This window comes from Propithecus coquereli, unplaced genomic scaffold (genome assembly GCF_000956105.1).
Source record: "Propithecus coquereli isolate 6110/MARCELLA unplaced genomic scaffold, Pcoq_1.0 Scaffold77, whole genome shotgun sequence".
Taxonomy (NCBI): domain Eukaryota; kingdom Metazoa; phylum Chordata; class Mammalia; order Primates; family Indriidae; genus Propithecus; species Propithecus coquereli.
Window position 1 is genome coordinate 1,059,391 of NW_012153840.1, and position 17,546 is coordinate 1,076,936.

General features: G+C 57.7%; 1 protein-coding gene across 1 annotated transcript in view; it reads right to left on the reverse strand.

Moving 5' to 3' along the window:
* The window catches only part of CROCC (ciliary rootlet coiled-coil, rootletin), a 44,026-nt gene that overhangs the window by 15,295 nt on the left and 11,185 nt on the right, over positions 1–17,546 (reverse strand). The window contains exons 9-26 of the mRNA XM_012662602.1: positions 16,903–17,139; positions 16,386–16,482; positions 15,655–15,738; positions 15,069–15,302; positions 14,255–14,454; positions 12,601–12,783; positions 11,552–11,696; positions 10,754–10,900; positions 10,185–10,415; positions 9,202–9,395; positions 8,800–8,927; positions 7,499–7,668; positions 5,531–5,710; positions 4,650–4,784; positions 4,119–4,262; positions 3,444–3,682; positions 2,801–2,960; positions 1,013–1,180 (exon numbers count right to left, since the gene is read on the reverse strand). Coding sequence (XP_012518056.1) covers positions 1,013–1,180; positions 2,801–2,960; positions 3,444–3,682; positions 4,119–4,262; positions 4,650–4,784; positions 5,531–5,710; positions 7,499–7,668; positions 8,800–8,927; positions 9,202–9,395; positions 10,185–10,415; positions 10,754–10,900; positions 11,552–11,696; positions 12,601–12,783; positions 14,255–14,454; positions 15,069–15,302; positions 15,655–15,738; positions 16,386–16,482; positions 16,903–17,139 — 3,076 coding nt within the window. The remainder of the gene's footprint in view (positions 1–1,012; positions 1,181–2,800; positions 2,961–3,443; positions 3,683–4,118; positions 4,263–4,649; positions 4,785–5,530; positions 5,711–7,498; positions 7,669–8,799; positions 8,928–9,201; positions 9,396–10,184; positions 10,416–10,753; positions 10,901–11,551; positions 11,697–12,600; positions 12,784–14,254; positions 14,455–15,068; positions 15,303–15,654; positions 15,739–16,385; positions 16,483–16,902; positions 17,140–17,546) is intronic.

Genomic DNA, 17,546 nt, shown 5'->3' on the forward strand with positions numbered 1-17,546 from the left:
CGGCCGAAATTATTAGTTTTTTATCCCTTCCTTCTGTATATAAGCCTTGCAATGTACACAGCTTATTAGTAATAATAGCTAACACTTATATTGATAGGACTTACCACCAGGCACTAAGTACTTTCCAAAAAAAATTAACTCTAAATACTACTCTGAATCATCCTCATTTTATAGAAGATGAAACTGAGGCAAAGAGAAGTTATCTTGTCCAAGGCCACACAGCTAGTAAGCTGCAAAACTGGGATTCAAAGCCAGGCACTGTAGTTCCAGAGGCTGTTCTCTTTACTAGGTAACAGGGCCTCTCAGTGCACATAATTTATCTATAGATCTGCACCCATGGGGGCATGTAAATAAGTATTTACTGATGGGATGTATGGGCACAGACACAAAACCAACCCTCTGGTTTAGAGGAGTCAACTGCTCGTGGTCATCGGTTTCACTGGAAATTCCACTTCTAAGCACCACCTGGGTGCCAGGACCTGTGCCAGGGCCCTTCACACACCCCCTGCTGTGCCAGCCCCTCTCCCATGAGCGCTGTGAAGCAGAGATTGACTCGGTCAAGGTCACACAGTAGATTCAAGGCAGTTAAACAGCCAGAAAAGGCTGAGTGGAAAGAGTGAAGGCTTTGGAGTCAGACAGACCTGGGTGGCTGTGTGACCTTGAATAGATCCCTTGACCTCTCTGAGCCTCAGTGTCTAGTTCTCTCTGTAAAATGGGGCTAAGGGCACCTACCTCATGGGGCTGTCAGGAGAATCAAACAAGGTCATGCCGACAGAGCCTGGCCCCCCACCCCCTCATTGTGTGCCTGAACACAGTAGGCCCATGGTTCTTTCAGTTGTTGTTATTATAACTGGGGAAGAGTCTCAAGGAGTCGGGGACAGGAACAAGTCCCAGGGAGTGATCTCACAGTGACTCCAGCATCGGAGTGCCCACCTGCTTCCTGCTGGAGGGAGGAGAGAGGCACAGGGCAGCCCATCTACTTCCCAGGCAGCCCGTCCACCTGCCCAGTTACCTCCTGTCTTGCCACCTCCAGGCTGGCCTCGCCTTTCAACAGCCTCTGCCGGAGGCCCAGGGTCTCCCGCCGGCTCTCCTTCTCTGCCCGCTCACCCAGTGCCAGGCGGCCTTGTAGCTCTGCCAGCTCCCGGCCCAGCCTGGCGTTCTCACTGTCCAGCATCTTCATCTGTGAGAGAGAAGAGTGGGAACAGCAGCTGGTTCAGCTCTGCCCCTATACCCTGCCCCATCCTGGCCCAGGAGGCACTCAGGACCCGCTGCTCTAGGGATGCATGCGTCAGATACCACACCAAATCCACTGGGAGCCTGCCCCAGATCACCACACCGAGCTCAAGCCATGCCAGGCACCTAAGCACCAATGGTCTGTTTACCGCTTCATCAACAGACTCAAAACTACCTTTCAGGGGGGTAGGAGGAGGGAAGGCTGAGCCTTTATGAGACCAGGAGTTCCACAGGGCAGGGACCACAGCTCTCTGGGTGACCTTCCACCTCTGCAATGATAATTAACTTTTTTGGAGTGCTTACCATGTGTCTAGCTCTGTTCTAAGCACTTCATTTATATTAGTTCGTTTAATCTTCAAACAGTACTATATGGGGTGGGTACTAACATTATCCCTATTTAACAGATGAGAAAACTGAGGCTCAGAGAGTTAAAGTGACCTGCCCAAGGTCACACAGCCCACAAGCAGCAGACTGGGCTTTGATCCCAGACAAGTGGAATGCCATTGTGTATTCTAAGCCCTTATTTCCCCAGGAGCAGGCGGGGGTTATGCCTAACTACCCCATAGCACTCCCATGAGGGTGACTTGAGATAGTGCTGTGGCATACAACACCTGGCACACAAATGGCAGTTCATTTCGGGGACTCCTTCCTATCTCGGGAAGGGGCCGTGGTATGGGGGGCTGCAGTGGGGGATGGAGAGGATTAGTTGTCCAGGCTGTCACATCTCTGGCTATTAGGCTGTGATATCTCTGGGTAGGGCAGAGCCTAGGAGGCTGTTTCCTGTTCTTTGAGTCTTCCCTAGAATGAGATGCCTGAGCCCACCGTGTCCAGGGCAGTGCCCAGTATACAGCAAGCACTTGTTCAATGCTTGCTGTGGTTGATGAGTTTGGAGATTGTCTAGTTCAGGGGTCAGCAAACTTCAGTCCACAGGCCAAGTTCAGCCAGCCTCCTGTTCTTATAAGTGCGTGAGCTAAGGATGTTTTTTTTACATTTTTAAAAAGTTGAAAATGGTTCATTTCTACATGGTTGAAAGAAAATCAAAGGAAGAACAGTATTTCTTGACTCATGAAAATGATAGGAAATTGCAATTTCAGTGTCCATAAACGAAGCTTTACTGGAACGCACGCCTGCTTGTTCATACACTGCAGGGACCGCTCGGTCATGACCACAGCAGACTTGAGTAGTTGCAACAGGCTGTAGAGCCCTCAAAGCTGGAATATATTTACCATGTGGCTCTTTACAAAAAGAGTTTGCCAGCCCAATCTAGTTCCTGAAATCTACACTTTTTATGGTTGCTCACAGATTGCTCTGAGAACTGGACAGGAGCACCGGCCCCCCTCCCTGGGGAAATGTGAGCCTGTGTGTGCATAAACACACAGACTTTGCGCAGTTTCAGGGGTTCGAGGACACCTCGCATCCATTCATACCAAGGTTGGGTAAGAAGCCTTGTTGTAGTTCAAAATCCTGGTTTTGCGTATGGGGGAACTCAACTCCAGCAAGGGGGTGCTACTGGCCCTAAGGCACACAGCAAGCCCCGGGGTGGGGGTGACACAGGGGCAGGGGGTACCTGCCGCCGGAGCTCCTGCAGCTCCCGCCGAGCCTCCAGCCGTGAGCGCTCCACCTCCTGCAGCCCCGCCCGCAGCTCCCCGGCCTCCTTGCCCACAGCGGCCCGTGCCTCCTCTAGGAGTGCCAGCTTCTGCTCCTTGTCCTCGTTGGCAAGCTTCAGGCTGGAGAGGGCAGAGGTCAGAGGCTGCCCTGGGTCCCAGGAACAGTACAGTCTACGGCTCTACACCAAAGCCCCTTCCCCCATTCCTGGAGTGGGTCCGTCCGGTTCTCGGCATATAGGTGTCTCAAGTGCTGACCACCCATGTGTCCCCTCTTGACCTGAGTTCCCCAGCGATCGGGGCCAGGCCTTCAGCTGGGAGGGGTGGGCCAGTGACTCCAGGAGGGGGACTGGTTTCCAGGATGATGACAGACAACAGGTGGGCCCAAGTCTGGACCCACCCCTGCCTACTTGCCCTCCTCATGAGACAGGGAGGAAAATCCCCTAAAATGGCCACGTGCTGGGCTGTGGTTAGGGGACACAGAGTCCCCATCTGTGCAATTCCCCAGAACCTCAGGGTGTGAAGTTGGGTTCCAGGGAGGAGATTCCATGAGAAGGATGGGGCTTGGTGAAGGACTTGGGGCTGGTTCCCTGGGGTATCACCCACCTGATGCGCTCACTCTCCGCCTTCTTCACGGCAGCCCGCAGCTCCTCGTTGGAGCGCCGCAGGGCCTCGCGTTCCTTGGCGCCCTCACCCAGGCTGCGCCGCAGCTCTCCGGCCTCCTGGCGCTGGGCCTCACAGCCCTCCTGGCCCTCCCGCACCTTGCGCTGGGCCTCCAGCAGCTCCCGCCGCAGCGCGTCGCGGGCGTCCTCCAACAGTCGCAGCTGGGTCCGAAGCTCTTCTGCCTACGAGCGCAGCAGGTGTCCACAGGACAGCGGTCAGGGCCTTGTTTAAGCTGGGTCTTGTAACCCACATCCCTGGCCACAGGGCACCTGCCCCATCCCTCTGCAGGGACTCGGACCGCAAGCTGTGAGCTGTCATTTGGGTAAGGCTGCAGGGGCCAGCAGTGTTTTGGCCTGAAATCCTCATCAATCAGGTCCTGCGGACGACACCAAGAGGGCAGGGACCACACTCACCCCTCCTTGAAGCCCCCGAGTCCAACTATACACAACAGGTGCTTAATAAATGCTTGCTGCCTCCTTTGTAAGTTGGCTGTACCTTTGTCCTCAAATGTAAGGAGGAATCTTACACTCTTCTGGGGCCCCCGCAGGACCAGGCCCCATAGGCACACGGTGCCATTTAGCGTGTGCTGCCCGGAAAGGGGGGCAGCAGCCAGCTCACCTCGCGCAGGCAGGACTCCCGCTGCTTGCCCAGGTCTCTGGCCTGCTCTTGCAGCCTCTTCACCTCGTGGGCGTGGGCCGCAGCGGCATCTTCGAGCTGGGCCCGCAGGTCCCGGAGCTCAGACGTCAGGGTGTTCACGGTGCTCTGGGACAAATGGGCTTTTCAGACTCGGTCCTGCGGTGCCCCTGCCCCCTGCTGCTCCCAAGGGGCTGGCTGAACCATCCATCCAAACACGGCCCCTCCCACTGGCCTGCCAGACCCTCTGCCAATCCCTCCATGCACAGTGAATGCTGTCCGGTGGCTGGTCTCTCCCTCACGCTGGAGGATCCGCCAGGGCAGAGCCGTGCCACCTCCCTCAGATGGGGACTCCCGAAGGAAGGGCTGAGCCTCCCCCCATAACCTGGAGGCTTCTCCAGGGCAGGGCCACACCTCCCCTTCAGATGGGGGCTCCTCGGGCAGGGAAAGTGCAGGGAAGGCGCAGGGACGGGCTTCTCCATGCAGATGGAGGCCTAGCTGCCCAGCCCGCCCTACCCGGTCCTGCTCCTGCCGGCTCTGAGCATCTCGTTTCTGCCGCTCCAGCTCCAGGGAGATGGCAGCCAGGCTGTGCTGCGTCCCCATCAGCTTCTCTGACAGTGCTGCCTTCTCGGACTCCTTCAGAGACAAGGCCTGGGCAGGGCATGGAGCAAAGGGCTTGGGGCTTGGTTGACCCTGAGGGGCATGCCCAGGCCTCTCCCTCACCCTGCCCTGGGAAACGTGCCCACTGGAGGCTCAGTGGCCCAAGCAGGCCACCACTGGCGGAGCCAGGGCAGAGATGCAGCCCTGGAAAAGGGTACGAGAGCAGTCACAAGAACTCTGGACGTGGATACAACTTACAGATCTCACTAACTTGCCACCACAACTCTGAAACTGAGCCTTTCATCATTCCCGTTTTATGGATGAGGAAACCGAGGCTCAAAGAGGTAAGGTGACTTGCCCAGGGTGACACAGCTGGTGAGGAGAGGAGATGGACACAGTCTGCCCTGTCTTCATTACATTATGGGAAAGTCAGGAATTAGTTCTCTGGGGCAAGGGTCAGCTGATGCCTGCGGGCATCTGGGGACTGCTCGGAAGGCTGTCATGAGGACGCCATGCCCAGCCTGGGTGGGATGAGGGGGGGGAGAATGTGGGACAGTTTTCCTAGTATCACAACTGTCACTGTCCCTTGGCACACACCAAGGACATGCCAGGCATGGGGTGCAGTGATGATTTATAGGCCCCCCTCTCACTCCCCCATCCCACAGGTGAGGAAACTGAGGCCCAGAGAGGGAAGTGGCCTGCCCCAGGGCTCCTAGCTGCTGGGTGGCCACGCAGGGACCAGCCCCAGAACAGGGGCCCCTCAGGCAGCAGCGGAGGCACCACCAGGACTCACGCACCTGCTGCTTCTCGCTCTCAGCCAAGAGCAAGCCCTCGTCGCGCTCCTGCTGCAGGGCCGCAATCTCCTCGCTCAGCTCCTCCTTCTCGGCCTCCAGCCGGGCCAGCAGCTCCTCCCGCTCCCGCTGTAGCTGACTCTGCAGCTGGGCCCGCTCTGCCTCCAGCTCCCGCCACGCTGCCTCCTGGGGGCCAGGCCCAGGCACATGTGACATAGCAGGTGGGGCCCAGGCAGCCCCTACAAACCTCAGGGCAGCAAGGGCCCCCACATCCTGAGAGACAGGGCGGGTGACCAGGTAACTACACGATGGGATGATAAGGGCTAGGATGGGGACACGCCGGGGCTATGAAAATGCCAAGGAGCAGCAGGTCCTGGCCTGGGGACCCCCAGCCAAGAGCACAGCCCTGCACAGGCCTGGAGGGAAGAGCACACAGGATGCCGGGAAACCGAGGGGAACAAGGGGAGCCATGGGTCCAGGGCCCCAGACGGCAGCTAGGAAGGGCTGGGCCGTGTGTGCTGAGGGATTCTGACGACGGTGGGGTCAGGCCAAGGTGACGAGGAGCAATCTGGATTTTAGATCGGGAGATGTTCTGACAGCTGTGGAAGGGGGATTGGGCTGGGGCAGAGGGGAGGTGGGATTGGCTGTAAGGAATTCAGGCGGTCCGGGGTGGCAGAGAGCTGGAGAGAAGAGCACAGATCTGGGGACATTAATAAGGCCAAGCCAGGCGGTGCAGGGAGTAAAAAGCGTAAAGAGGGGGTCATGGCAGTCTGGCTCCCTGGGGACTGGACAGGTGGGCGGGTAGAGCCCACAGGCAAAGAATAACCCACTGAGGCTGAGGAGGGGTTCCTGGCCCCAGCGCTAGCCTCAGCAAGTTTGCAAAAAGCAGACAGTGACGCCCCTTTTCCAAATGCCTCACTGCCACCTGCTGGAGAAGCCTGATGACACCTACCCCAAGCTGTGAAGACTACAGGGTCAATGGCGCCCACTAGCGTGATATAGCAACAGCCTGAACCTCTGTCAGAGGCAGCCCTGTCCAGGATGGGCTCAGGGCCCGTGTCCTGAGGCCACTCTGGAGAGTTCCCCAGTACCAGCAGTAACAAATTAATGGGGCATTTGCTAAGTGCCCAGTCACTACGATAAGCCCTTTATATGGATTATCTCACCTTGTCCCTATAATTCCTTACACCATCCTTTCCTAGTTTCTACAGATGGGGAAATGACGGCACAGAGACCTTAGGTGGCATCACCAGTATGTGACCAGGATCAGAGTCAAGCCCAGGCAATACAACTCTAGAGCCAGTGTGCTAGTAACCTCCCTGGCCCCTGGCCTTCCTAAATGCTAAGGTCCCAGAGTGAGTCTTCATATGCAAACAGTACTTCTTAGCAAATAACAGTGCTTTTCTGCTACACATTAGGTCAGCATTTCTTAAATGTGGCTGTGGACCCCCTACATTAGGATCACCAGGGCTGGAACAGATACGGGACCTGCGAATCTGCATGTTTAATAAGGATCCCCCTGGCCGGGTGCGATGGCTCACACCTACAATCCTAGCACTCTGGGAGGCCAAGGTGGGAGGATCATTTGAGCTCAGGAGCTCGAGACCAGCCTGAGCAACAGCAAGACCCCATCTCTACTAAAAATAGAAAAAACTAGCTGGGCATGGTGGTGCATGCCTGTAGTCCCAGCTACTCGGAGGCTGAGGCAGGAGGATCGCGTGAGCCCAGGAGTTTGAGGTTGCAGTGAGCTATGATGATGGCCCTCTGGGCTGGCAACAGAGCAGAGACTCTGTCTCAAAAAAAAAAAAAAAAAAAAAAAGCATGGGTCTTCCCGCTGCCCTCAGGGCCTCCATGGCAGAGAAGTCCCATTTCACAGATGTAGAGACTGAGGCAGAGCAAGAAGGATGACTTGTCTGAGGTCACAGAGGAGACAGTGGCTCAGAGTCCTGCCCGCCCCTACCCAGCTTCCCGAACCTTCTCTCGCTGGAGCCTCTGCAAGTCCTCCTCGTGGGCTGCCCGCTGCTCCCGCAGAGAGGCCTGGGCCTCCCGCTCCACCTGCACCAGCTTCTGTGCCATCAGCTCCTTGTCGAGAGCCGCTTTCTCCTCTGTTGTTACTATCTGCTGCCGAAGGCCCGCCAGCTCCCCTGCACAAGAGGGTTGGGGGAGGGGGCAGGGTTGAGTCACAACCTCCTCTTGAGCCAGCAGACTTAGGCCAAGTGAGCAAAATCCCAAAGCAGAGACAGCCTGTGTGGTATCTAGGCTGGGTTCCCTTGAAGAAGTGGCTTGCCCTGTCTGGGCCTCAGTTTCCCCATCTGCTGCAGGAGCCCTCTGGTCCTGTCCTCTCTCTGCCTACCTAGAATGGCATCGATCATAAAATGATTGATGAGAAGGGCCCCCCCGCCCCACTCCGTGGATGGGAAGGATATCAAAGACAGAACGACCCCACTACTGATTCAGCACTCACTATGGATCAGGCACCTGGCTGAGCACTCTCTAGACACGATTTCATTTCGGCTTCATAACATGCCCATGAGTGTCGCCACATCCCATTTACAGATGATGGAATGGAGGCTCAGAGATCAGGGTTTCCCAAAGCTGCACAGCTTTACACAAAGCATCGCCTTTAATGACTGACTGTCATAACATACTTGGTTGAGCATTAACTGTCCGCACGAATGGCAGTGACTATGGGGAGGGGACACCCCACAGTGGACCATCTAAAAACCATCTCCTGGGTTGGAAACCCTCCAGCATTTCCCATCCTGGTTCGTCTGGCTCAGGTGTACATGGACAGGAGAATTCATTTCCATGACCCAAGTAGGTGCTTACCTAACGTGTGCTGCGTGGAAAGCAGCCCTGAGTTCAGAGACTGGTGAGGGTTGTGCAGGGCAGTGGGGCTGAGATTGTGGGGACGAGAGTTGTCCAAAAAGCAGCTGATGGCTCCGCAGAGAACTCAAAACTCTCTAACTGCCCCGATAATGACACAGCAGCCACTGCTGACCGGGCCAGGCACTGTGCCAAGGCCTTTACATGCTTTTCTCACCTTGTCCTGGCAACAGGCTCAGGGCTTGTCCTGGGCATTATCACCTCTAATCCACAGATGAATCTGCGGCCCAGAGAGGGAAGGGGTTTGTTTAGGGGAAGACTGCATCTAAGTGGCAGAACTAAGATTGGAACCCAGGTCACCCAGACTCCTATGCCAGTGCTCCCAACTTCTCTGAGACCTCAGAACTCAACAGGTTGCAGTCTGTCCCCCAGCCCCCCGCCCCTCGTACCAGTCAGGGTCTCCTTGGCCAGCAGAAGGGCCTGCCCATCAGCTTCCAGCTGCTCCCGGCGGGCCTCGAGCTGGGCCAGCTGCCGCTGCACCTCAAACAGGCTGCTCTCCAGGGCTTCCTTCTCCAAGCTGCAGCACACACAGGGCCTGAGGCCTTGGGACTCAGCCTCCCCGGCCCCAGGAAACTGTGGATCTCAGGGCGTGGCCAGCCATGGGCCAAGTGCCAACCTACCTGCCTGGCCGGGCCCGCATTCCCTGGGGAGGCCTGAGCCAGAGCTAGGACGTGTTGGCAAGCCAGACTCCTAAGTAACTGCCCCTCTGGGCCAATGCCTGGGCGAGGCTGGTCATGGTGTGGCCCCAGGACAACCCCCCAGGGTAGGCTGGGCAGAGCCCAAGGCCTTACCGCAGGCGAGTGGCCTCCTCTGACAGGGTCCGGCCTTCACGCTCCGCTGCTGCCAGCTGCACGGCCAGGCCCGCCCGCTCCTTGGCCAGCGCCTCCTTCTCCCGGGCGACTCGCTCCAGCGCCTCCACCTGCCGGTGTGACTCCCGCCGGGCCTGCTCCAGCTCCTGCTCCCGCCCGCTCAGCTGCCGGGAGAGCTGGCCCCCACCCAGGGATGTGAGCACCACTCCCAGCATCCCCCAGCCCGTTCCTCATGCAACACTCCGACTCTGGGCCTGACCCAGCCCTGGCCTGACAGGCTGGAGGCATGGGTTCGAGCCCAGGCTCTGCCCTGATGTGTGTATGTACTTGGGCAAGTCACAGCCTTCTCTAGACCTGCCATGCACATGCATACAAGAATGTGGACCCTCACTCAGCTTTGGGAGTACCAGAGCCCTTTCCTGACCCCAAAGCTTGCAGAAAAGGTGAATACGTAAAACAGACCCAAGGGGAGATCTCAGGAGGCCCCAGGGGGGAGACCTGTAGCCCCTGGGCCATCCCGAGAGGCCCCTCTCAGGAACCTGGGCCCTCTAGGATAGACACTGCATAAAGGTCCCTGGATCCCTGAAGTCCCTTCCAGCTGTGATGTGCCCAAAGTCTAAGATTCCAATTCTAAATGTCTGTATCTATTATCATACAATTAATCCGTATTGAGTGGCGACTCAGGGCCACATCGTCCTCTGCTAAGTGCTTACACAGGTTTTCCCATGCATCCTTCAGAATCACCGTCTGCGATGAGAACTCTTAGCCTCATGGTACAGAGGGGGCGACTGAGGCATGGGGAGGCTGGATAGCTTGTCCAAGGTCCCCAGCTAGCAAAGGCGAAACCAGATTTAACCCAGAAGTGGGTTCCTGTACCTGAGAGTTACCCCAGGACAGGATGCAGGAGGCTGGGAGCCCAGCCCCCACCTGCTCCCAACCCCCCACGTACACCACACTCTGCCCACCTGGGCCAGCTGCTCCTGCAGCCGGCTGCACTCGTGGCGCAGCGTGGGGAGCTGCTGCTCCAGCACCTCCCGGGCCTGCTCTGCCACATGCAGGGAGCCCTCCAGGCCCTGCCGAGCCACCTCCTGCTCCAGCTGCAACTGCTCCAGCCGCTCCTGCTCCTCCCGCGCCAAGGTGGCCTCCTGCTCCGCCTGCCGCTGCCGACCGAGCAGGGCTGCCTTTTCCTCCTCCAGCTGGGGGGCCGGGCAGGGGTCGGGGAGGGGCCCAGTGAGCAGGGGGTCCCTCCCAAGACCAAGGATGCCTCCTCTACCCCCCCAGCCACCCATGACAGCCAGCCCAGGGGAGGCTTCCAGGGGTAACGGGAAGTGCCCTTGGGTGTGTGGACACTGGGGAGGAGGAAGAACAGAGGGGGGCCCATGGGGCTTCTTTGCTCTGATACCAAGAAAGAGAAGACAGATAGACAGACAGAGTCAGAGAACGACAGAGACGGAAAGAGAGGCAGGGACCAAGACAGACGGGTATAGGGCTAGTGTCACCGAGGACAGGTGGGTGAGGCTGGTGCACAGCGTACCTGGGCAACGAGGTGGTTCAAGCCCAGCTTATCCTGAGCGAGGCTCTCATTGAGGGCGCTCAGCTTGGACAAGGAGTCCCGCAGAGAGGCCTCCTCTGCCCTCAGCTTGGTCATGGAGAGCTCGAGCTCCGCGCGGCCAGCCTCAGCCTGCAATCAGGACCAGGTGGCCAGAGACAGGCAGGCAGGGAGAGACGGGGTGAGATGAGCAGCAGCAGGAGGGTGGGGAGGTGGGGAGAGACAAGAGACACAGGGGGAGGGACCCTCAGAGATGGGGTGGGAGGACAAGGAGGAGACAAGAGACAGGAAAATCACTGCGGAAGGCCTGCTGCTTACAAAACTATTTAAAAGAAGCCACACAGGGCAGAGCTTGCAACAACAGGGCCAGAGAGCAGAGGGTTCCCCAAGTAGGGTCTGGGAATGGCACTACTCAAGGCCCAGGCTACAAGGAGTGGGACAGGCCCCCACTGAGGACCCTCTGGACCATGGCCCCAACTCTCACAGACCCTAGGACCTGTGTCCAGAGACGGCACGGGATGACCCTGAACTACAGGCACTGCCCCCAGGAGCATCTAGAAAAGCAGGGATATGGCCAGTAAGACAGGTCAATCCTCTTAGGGCTGGGAGCAGAGGTCAGTCTGCAGCCTGGGTCAAAGGTCAGCCTATGTCCAGAAGGAAGGGGCCAGTCTATGAGCAGGCTCAGAGGTCAGCCTGAGATAGGGATCGGCCTGTGCCAGAGAGAGGGGGCTCAGGGCCTGGCTCAGAGGTAGGTTTGTGGTTGTGCAGCAAACGGGGACCCACCTTGGTCAGCGCCTCGGCCACCTCCGCCTTCTCGGCCTGCAGGACGTCCCGCTGCAGTGTGGCGCGGCTCAGCGCCTCCCTCACCTCCACCAGCTCCTTGGCCAGCCCCGAGCGCTTCACTTCCAGCTGCTCTAGCTGTCTGTGGCTGTGGGACAGAGCGCGGAGGGTGCCCCATGTCACTTCCCTGCCCTGAGCCTCTTGCAGCCAGCCGGACACTGGGCCAGGGCCAGGCCTCAGGCAGAAGCCTTGGTGGCAAGAGCCTCACTCACAAGGACAACCAAGCCCACTGCCTTTTAGCTCTGTGAGTCTGGGCCTCCGTTTTCACGTCTGCAAAACGAGGTAACACCTGCCTTGTAAAATTGTGGCAAGGATACACGAACTCGCTGTACACGAAATGCTTAAAACAGCGCCTGACACATCACCCCGAGGGCCTTCAGAAACAAGAATAGTAACCACCAGCACAGTGCGAGAAACATCATCATCACACGTGCCTCAGGGAGGGAAGTAGGGCAGTGGTTAAGAAGTTAACTCCGAGGGCAGAATGCCTGGGTTCAAGTCCCGGTTCTTCTACTAACTAGCTGTGCGGCCTGGGGCAAGTTACACGGCCCCTCTGTGCCTCAGTTTTAGCATTCATAAAATGGAGATTATAACAGCCTCTGCATCACAGAGTCATCCTGAGGATTAAATGAAAGAATCTAAGTGTTTAAAATGGTGTCTGGGACTTAATAATATTAGTATTGGTATTATCACATTTTAAAAATAAGAATATTATTAATATTACTACTGTTATTGTAATTATTGTTGTTATTATCATCCAAGCTCTCCCTCCTACCTGTTCTCTGATCCCAGGTAAGTGACCATACCTCCCTGAGCCTCAATTTCCCACAATGGCACTGATTAGAAGACTCTACATCAGAGGGGTGGCATGAGGCTGCCTCCAGGTGGCAGGAGGCCCAGGACACAGTGGGTGCTCCCTAGCCCCCAGGGACGCCCTCAGGAGCCCCAAGGTATATTAGAAGGGCCCCAGCAGGGAGGTGAGAAGCTGTTACCTGCGCTCGAGCTCCCTGCGTGCCCGTGCGCCGTCCTGCACCACGTCCTCCTGCTCTTCTTCCAGCCGATCCCGCTGGCGCCGCAGCTCATCCTGGGCGGCCTGCAGTTTCTCCCGCTCCTGCTGTAACTCCTCCGCCTGCTGCTGCGCCACCTGCAGGCTGTGGGCCAGGCTGCCCTTCTCCCTACAGGACAAGGGAGGGGGAGCAGAGGAGATGCTGGGGCTGTGACCTCCAGGGAAGACGGCGGGGCTGCTCCTCTCGTGGTGAAGCCACTGTCCTCCCAGGCACCTGCCTCCAGGAAGCCTGACTCATTTCGCTCACACCTCCCCGCAGGAGGAACCCGGCTTTCCTTTTCCCAACTCACCCTCTTGGAGGCCTAGTGGAATGGATGGAGGTGTGGCGTCATCTCCAAGCACCTTACCAGGTAGAAGAGGCCAGGGCTAGGCTCCTGGGACACATGGGCAATTGTGCCACCAGCTCTGCTAGGCCATGCGACCAGGAAATGCCTCCTACAGCACCCCATGCCCCTCAATTCTGGGAAGCCCAATAGAATTGGGTGTGTCCAGATCCCACAGCTTCTTGCCACACAGATGCATGGCAGCCATGGCAGGGGAGGGAGGTGGCAGAAACCAGGAACCCTAAAGACTTGCAGAGAGCTGCCATTTCCCCACTGGAGGTGGGTGGGAAAAAACTCACAATGTGATATTAAGTAAAAAGAGTAGAGTGCAAAAGGGGATGTTCACAGTGAGTACAACTACTGAAAAGCCCTTCTGGGTCCCAGGCATGGAAAGCCTGGGTTTGCTACCAGATGGGCCTCATTTCAATTCCCACCCTGCCACCGCCAGCCACACGGGCTGTGTGAGTCTGGGCAAGGTAACAGTTCTGGATTGTGTCAGTTTGCCAGGAAGACTAACATGGGAAACACTTGGCCAAAAGCCTGGCACATAGTAGGTGTGCAGGGAACATTTGCTACCGCCTGCCAGGAAACACCATGGGAAGCAAAACCAGGGCCCTAACAGGGGTCAGGATGGACAGGTGAGGCTGTGAGGGGGTCCTGCCTTTTTATTTCCCTTCCATTTTTCAAACATTTCATTATACGGTTACATTTACGAAGAGAAAAACCAAAACACAAGAATAAAAAAAACCCAACTGGAAGCTAAAAGTTGGATAATTTCTTGTCTTAAAATTTCCAAGAAAGACAATCTTAGCATAGTGCTGTTAATAGAACTCTCTGAGATGACAGAAATGTTCTACACCCACATGTGGCTGGGTTTTGTTGTTGTTTCGGTTTTTTTAGAGACAGGGTCTCACTCTGTCACCCAGGCTGGAGTGCAGTGGCCCCATTATAGCTCACTGCAGCCTCAAACTCCTGGGCTCAAGCAATCCTCCAGCCTCAGCCTCCCTAGTTGTTGGGACTACAGGTAATGAACCACCCCCCTGCAACGTAAGGCTATCGAGCACTCGAAATGTGGCTAGTGCGACTGAGGAACTAAATTTTTACTTTTTAAAAATTTCGACTAATTTAAATTATAATAGACACATGCAGTTAGTGGTGACCACATTAGTGCAAGCCACATGCTTTAAGGCTCAGGCTGGCATCAGGCCCAGACACTGATTTATTCTGCAGCCCTCCCACTTCTGATCTCCCGGACACCTGCTCAGGAGCTCGTTGGCACTGCGCAGACGCTGGGCCTCGCGCTGGGTGTCCTCGTGGGCCTGGGTGGCCCCATCAGTCTTGTCCCGTAGGCGCTGCAGCTGTTCCTCTAGGGCACGGCGCTCACCCTCACTGTCGCTAAGCTGCTTCCTCAGGGTGACCAGCAGGTCCTGGCTTGCCTCATAGCGCCCACGTATGTCCTGCGTGGGGATCACTGAGTCTGGTGGGGACACAGGGGGCTCCCAGAGCCTACCTACTCTCTGCTGGTTCCACGGATGTACAGCAGCCCACACTAGGCCAGGGCCCTCACGGCTAGGTTTCTGCTCACCACACTTCTGAGCCCTCACCTGCCTGGTGATCTAAGCCCGGGGATGCCAGACAAACCCCCAAGGACACTCCTTCCTGGCCTGGGTCCTGACTCCACCCCAGAGGGCTCCCAGCTTCCTCCCCGTTCATCCTGGTTCCACCTGGAGACTCATGCCTACCTCGGCTCTGACTCTGCCCCTAGCTCTCTCTTCCTAGCTCTGAGTCCTCTTCCCAGACCTTTGCCAGGGCCCTAGCTCTGTATAACGAGACCTCATCTTCTTTTCTACCAGGGCTCTAGCTCAGCCACAGCTTCTCCCTCCCCTGGCTCCACCCCCAGCTGCCCAAGCACCTCCCCCGCTCTGGGCTCAGCTCCGCTACCTGCTTGGGTCCTGACGCCCTCAGTCGCTATTTCTCAGGGCTTTGGCTCCATCCCAGGGGTTCAGGGTCCTCCCCCACGACCCGCTCAGGACCCCCTGGACCCCAGGACGGCACTCAGGCCCCTTGCTACCTGGACCTGCAGCTGGCGTTTGTGCAGGGCCGAGTGGATCAGGGCAAGCGTGGAGGAGTCAGAGCAAGCTGGGGACGGGCCTCGGCGAGGGGAACGGCCGCGGCCAGGCGAGGAGCGCCGGGGCGGGGACGGTGTCCGCTGGCCCGAGAGCCCCCGCAGGCTGCCATCCGACGTGTCCGCCGTGCGCTCCGAGCCGCTTAGCTGGACGCCGCTCTCGGTGTCGGACAGGACAGCCTGGGGGAGAAGGGCGGGGGGCAGAAAGAGGTGGGGAGCAGCGGGGCGAACTGGCAGAGAGCCCGGGCGCACAGAGGGGCCGCTTCATCCAGAACTGCAGCACAGCCTAAGCGCCTTCCTGCCAGAAGCTTCCTGATTCTACCTCCTGCGCTAGCTCACAGCGCTATTTGCCCACCGAGGCCTGCCATTGTCGCGAGGACACTCAGAGTTTCTCGCAGGTGGGCCCGGAAAGCGCTGTGACTCTCCTTGCACAGCAGCAGCCTGGGTCCAGGCCCCCCACCCACTGCAGTTCAGCCCAAGGCCCCAGAGGGCGTGGCAGGCAGCCCCGGACTGCCCAGCCGAGCTCTCGCACCTGTGCCAGGTCCCTCAGGGTCTGCTGCAGTCCCTCTCCGTCGTCTGCCTCCAGGGCCGCCTGCTCCTGCAGCCGCAGGGATTCCTTGAGTGAGGTTAGGGAGACAAAGAAAGGGTGGTCAGGGGTCTGCCCTAGTCTGAAACCTCCCCGTCCTCTCCCTCCTGGCCCTCTACCGACCAGACGGCCCCTAAGACCATGCCCCTAGGCCAGCCACGTGGTAGACCCCATGGCAGCCCACTGCCCTCGCTGAACAGACCAGGCCCAAAGCGCTGTGTCCGGCCTGGGTCACACAGACTACTGGAGGAGCACTGGACATAGAACCCAGGCCAGGCCCCACACAGAAGGGTGACCCTGAGGAGGGTCCCTCTGGTGGGGAGGCAGCCGAGTTCCCAGAGGAAGAGCCCTGGACCGGGAGAGCCCCAACAGGAGTTCAAGTCCTGACTCTCCTGCATCCTGGCTCTGAGACTCTGGACGAGCATCCCCTCTCGGGCCTGATCTCCTCGTCTGTGTCTTGGGGACCATGCTACAGGGCTGCTGGGAGGACGAAAGGGGATAAAGGAGGCAAGTGTGCTTAGCACTAAGCCAGGCACACACGCAAGGGGTGAAAGTGAGTCTGAGCGGGATGTTTAGGTGGCCCGAGCAGCCTGGCCCCTAGCCTATGTCCTATATCTGATGGACCTGGCCAGTGCCCCACCCCACCCTGCCACATCCTGGGGGCAGCTGCCTCTCACCAGGGCCTCGAGCTTCTCGGTGAGGGCCTTGTTGACACAATCCTTCTCCAGATTCTGGTTCTGAAGACGCTCCACAGCCAGGGCCAGCTCTGTCACTCTGGAGTTGGGGACAAACAGAGGTGAATGGGGGACTCCCCCAGCTTCTGTGTCCTCCGTGCTTCCCCAGACCTAAGGCAGGGACCCTCAGATCCACCTCCCTAGCTGTGTGACCTTAGGCCGGTCACTTCTCCTCTCTAGGTCTCAGAGTTCTTATGGTACCCATTTTATCTCATGGGAAAGCACTCTGGGACTTGTCCAGGTAGCAGGAGTTAGGGGCACAAGTTCTGTCATCCAGAAGTTTGAACTGTGCATGAGGTACCCCGGGCAAGTGCCCTTGGAACCTCAAACGGGGTGCCTGGGAAGACTGGCTGAGCTCACACAGCAGAAGGACTCATCCCCAGACAGACACTCCTTCCTCCCTGAGCCTCCAGGTGCACCCCCTGCAGAGAGGTCTGCCTTGCAGCCGCCAGGCACCCACCTGGCACTGAGGTCAGCCTTGTCCAGGTCACTTTGCACCTGCTGCTGGGCCAGGTCCTTCTCACGGAGCACCTTGTCCCGCAGTTGCTCCTCCAGCTGGGCCTGCAGCAGCACTTGCTTTTCCAGGGCCGCCGCAGCCCGGCTCTCCGCCAGCTGCAGGCCCGCACTCAGCCCCAAACCTGCCTCCTGGACAGCCCGTGATGTCCGGGCCAGCTCCCCTCCCAGTTGCAGCAGGTCCCTGGGGGAGAGAGCACAGGATAGGGATAGAAAGGGATAGTGGTGGCTCCCAAACGCAAATTAAAATTATACTGGTCCGAGCACAGTGACTCACACCTATGATCCCAGCTACTCAGGAGGCTGAAGCAGGAGGATCACTTGAGCCCAGGAGTTCAAGTCTGCAGTGAGCTATGATTGTGCCACTGCACTCCAGCCTGGGTGACAGAGTAAGAACCTGTCTTAAAAAAAAAAAAAACAAAAAACTATACTGGGCTGGGCATGGTGGTGCACACTGTAGTCCCATTACTCAAGAGGCAGAAGCAGGAGGATCCCTGGAGCCCAGGAATATGAGGCCAGCTTGGGTAACACAGAAGACCCCATCTCAAATAAAAAAAAAAAACTACCCTGGGATATTGCTATCAAATTGGC